General features: G+C 58.8%; 1 protein-coding gene across 1 annotated transcript in view; it reads right to left on the reverse strand.

The window, feature by feature from the left end:
- The window catches only part of LOC129694987 (V-type proton ATPase subunit B-like), a 6302-nt gene extending 2754 nt beyond the window's left edge, over window positions 1-3548 (reverse strand). Inside the window, exons 1-3 of the mRNA XM_055631725.1 lie at window positions 3539-3548; window positions 2666-2748; window positions 1968-2072 (exon numbers count right to left, since the gene is read on the reverse strand). Coding sequence (XP_055487700.1) covers window positions 1968-2030 — 63 coding nt within the window. The 5' untranslated portion in view covers window positions 2031-2072; window positions 2666-2748; window positions 3539-3548. The remainder of the gene's footprint in view (window positions 1-1967; window positions 2073-2665; window positions 2749-3538) is intronic.
- Window positions 3549-4018: the final 470 nt, after the last annotated feature.

Here is a 4018-nt window from a genome sequence, read left to right on the forward strand (position 1 = left end):
TTCTTAAACGTTGGGATAGTCCCAGCCACAACTGCCTCCTCTGGCAGCTCGTTCCATACACCCACCACCCTCTGTGTGACAAAGTTACCTCTCGGATTCCTATTAAATCTTTTCCCCTTCACCTTGAACCTATGTCCTCTGGTCCTCGATTCCCCTACTCTGGGTAAAAGACTACCCGATCTATTCTGCATCTACCCGATCTATTCCTCTCATGATTTTGTGCACCTCTATAAGATCACCTCTCATCCTCCTGCGCTCCATGGAATAGAGACCCAGCCTACTCAACCTCTCCCTATAGCTCACACCCTCTAGTCCTGGCAACATCCTCGTGAATCTTTTCTGAACCCTTTCAAGCTTGACAACATCTTTCCTATAACATGGTGCCCAGAACTGATCACAATATTCTAAATGCGGTCTCACCAACGTCTTATACAACTGCAACATGACCTCCCAACTTCTATACTCAATACTCTGACCGATAAAGGCCAAAGTGCCTAAAGCCTTTTTGACCACCTTATCTACCTGCGACTCGCCCTTCAAGGAACCATGCACCTGTACTCCTAGATCCCTCTGCTCTACAACACTACTCAGAGGCCTACCATTAACTGTGTAGGTCCTGCCCTTGTTTGTCGTCCCAAAATGCAACACCTCACACTTCTCTGTATTAAATTCCAATGTGATGGGATGCATTGGGTTGTGTCGGGACCTGTTGGGACGTGATGGTCAACATTGGGTTGTGTTGGGACGTGATGGTCAACGTTGGGACATGATGGTCAACGTTAGGTTGTGTTGGGACCTGATGGTCAACGTTGGGTTGTGTTGGGACCTGATGGTCAACGTTGGGTTGTGTTGGGATGTGATGGTCAACGTTGGGTTGTGTTGGGACCTGATGATGGCCAACGTTGGGTTGTGTTGGGATGTGATGGTCAACGTTGGGTTGTGTTGGGACCTGATGGTCAACGTTAGGGTTGTGTTGGGACCTGATGGCCAACGTTGGGTTGTGTTGGGACCTGATGGTCAACGTTGGGTTGTGTGTCGGGACCTGTTGGGACGTGATGGTCAACATTGGGTTGTGTTGGGACGTGATGGTCAACGTTGGGACATGATGGTCAACGTTAGGTTGTGTTGGGACCTGATGGTCAACGTTGGGTTGTGTTGGGACCTGATGGTCAACGTTGGGTTGTGTTGGGATGTGATGGTCAACGTTGGGTTGTGTTGGGACCTGATGGTCAACGTTGGGTTGTGTTGGGATGTGATGGTCAACGTTGGGTTGTGTTGGGACCTGATGGTCAACGTTGGGTTGTGTTGGGACCTGATGGCCAACGTTGGGTTGTGTTGGGACCTGATGGTCAACGTTGGGTTGTGTCGGGACCTGATGGCCAACGTTGGGTTGTGTTGGGACCTGATGGTCAACGTTGGGTTGTGTTGGGACCTGATGGTCAACGTTGGGTTGTGTTGGGATGTGATGGCCAACGTTGGGTTGTGTTGGGATGTGATGGTCAATGTTGGGTTGTGTTGGGACCTGATGGTCAATGTTGGGTTGTGTTGGGTCCTGATGGTCAACGTTGGGTTGTGTTGGGACCTGATGGTCAACAACGTTGGGTTGTGTTGGGACCTGATGGTCAACGTTGGGTTGTGTTGGGACCTGATGGTCAACGTTGGGTTGTGTTGGGACCTGATGGTCAACGTTGGGTTGTGTTGGGATGTGATGGTCCACGTTGGGTTGTGTTGGGACCTGTTGGTCAACGTTGGGTTGTGTTGGGTTGTGTTGGGATGTGATGGTCAACGTTGGGTTGTGTTGGGATGTGATGGTCAACGTTGGGTTGTGTTGGGATGTGATGGTCCACGTTGGGTTGTGTTGGGTGCTGTTGGCGCATGTTCAGTTGTGCGGCGTGGGGTTGGGCTGGGTCACGTTTGTTTGTGCTTGGCGCTGTTGGTGTGGGCGTTGCGTGGCACCATCTCCTCACCAGCTGGTTGGACACATCGGCATGGTCCCGGCGGGTCATGCCCTCTCCAATGGCCGACTTCATCAGCCGCGACAGCGAGGGCAGCACGTTGATGGGCGGGTAGATCTGGACACAGGGGAGAGACGGAGCGTCTGTGGGGCAGGGGGTACAGATACACCCACCCACCGCACACCCCCACACACACACACACACCCACACACACACACACACACACACACACACACACACACACACACACACGCACACACATACACACTCACTCACACACACATACACACACACACACTCTACAGACACACACACACACACACACACACACACACACACACACACACACATCCCTCACCCACTTGGTGGTGGGGGTTCAGGTGAGTTCAGGAGAGGGGGTATGGGTGGTTTAGGTGAGGAGATAGGGGTTCAGATAAAGAGGGGGGGGGTCAGGTGACAAGAGGGGTTTCAGGTCAGGACAGGGGGTACAGGGTGAGCTTTGGGGGTTCAGGGTGAGGTTTAGGGGTTCAGAGTGAGGTCTGGGGTTCAGGCGAGGGGAGGGGGCACATGGTGAGGTTTGGGGGTGCAGAATGGGTTTGAAGTACAGGGTGGGTTTGGGGGTTCAGGGGTACAGGGCGTTTGGGGGGTTCAGGGGGTTCCAGGGTACAGGGGGTTTGGGGGGTTCAGCCCCCCCCTGCCCGTGGACACACCTGTCGGTTGTGCAGCTGTCGGTCGACGTAGATCTGGCCCTCGGTGATGAACCCCGTCAGGTCAGGGATGGGGTGCGTGATGTCTGTGGGGGGTACGGACAGGCTCAGCCTCGCCCCAACGTCTACTCCCCCACCCCCCCCCCCTCCCCCCTCCCCCCTGCACACCCACCCCTCCCCCCTCCCCCCCCCACCAACCCCTCCCCCCTGCACCCACCCATCCCCCTGCACCAAACCCTCCCCCTGCACCCACCCCCACCCCTTCAACCACCCATCTCCCCGCCAGCCCTTCTCCTCCCCAAAACCCACCCTCCCCGCCTCAATCTCCCCTCCCCCTACACCCACCGTCATGGGGGGGTGGGGCACCCTTGGGTGCTCTCACTGCCGCCAGGCAGGGTGAGGTGGGGATCTGAGTGGTGTAGTCGTGGGTGGGGCACCCACGGTTGGGGAGCACCCTGGATAGGGGCACCCATGGGTGGGGAGCACCTGCGGGAGAGGGCACCCCGGGATTGAGGCACCTGTGGATAGGGGGCACCCGCGGGGTGGGCAGCACCCACCATCATTAGGCAGGGTCCGAGGAGGATTGGGGATTCTGGGTGATGGGGGAGTGGTGATGGATTGGGGGGGCACCCGGGGGTGGGGGCTGGAGGGTGGGGGGCACCCGTGGGTGTTGGGGGGCCGGAGGGTGGGGGCACCCGTGGGCGGGGGGGCACCCGTGGGTGGGGGCTGGAGGGTGGGGGGCACCCGTGGGTGGGGGTCCGGAGGGTGGGGGGCACCCGTGGGTGGGGGCCAGAGGGTGGGAGGCACCCGTGGGGGGGGGCCAGGATGGTGGGGGGACCCGTGGGTGGGGCACCCATGGGTTTGGGGTAGCTCCACCGTCGTTGGGCATGGTTTGAGGATGGGGTCATGGGTCGGGTGATGGAGCCCCCCCTCTCACCCTCCCACTCTCCCCGCCCGCTCATAGATGGTGTGCCAGGTCCGCTGTACATGTAACCTGGGAATCTCCCCGCCGGCCCGGCACCTCCTCCCGAGCTGCGGACACCCTGCGGGACAGGCAGGGGCACTGGCAGGGGGGGGGGGGTGGGAGAGAGGAGGAAAGAGAGTTGGAAGAGGGGGGGGGTGGGAGGAGAGGAAAGAAAGAGAGAGGGGGGAGCACCCCACCGGGGTGGGGGAGAAAGAGGGGAAGAGAGGGGAGAGGGAGAGGGAGGAGGGAGAGGGGGAGAGGGTGAGAGAGGAGGGGGGAGAAAGAGGAGGAAAGAGAGAGGTGGGGGGTGGGGAGAGAGAGAGGAGGAGGGGGAGAAAGATGAGGGGAGGAGGGGAGAGAGAGGGGGAGGGAGAGAGGGGCCGAAGGGGAGT

The sequence above is a fragment of the Leucoraja erinacea genome, unplaced genomic scaffold, assembly GCF_028641065.1.
Source record: "Leucoraja erinacea ecotype New England unplaced genomic scaffold, Leri_hhj_1 Leri_889S, whole genome shotgun sequence".
NCBI lineage: Eukaryota > Metazoa > Chordata > Chondrichthyes > Rajiformes > Rajidae > Leucoraja > Leucoraja erinaceus.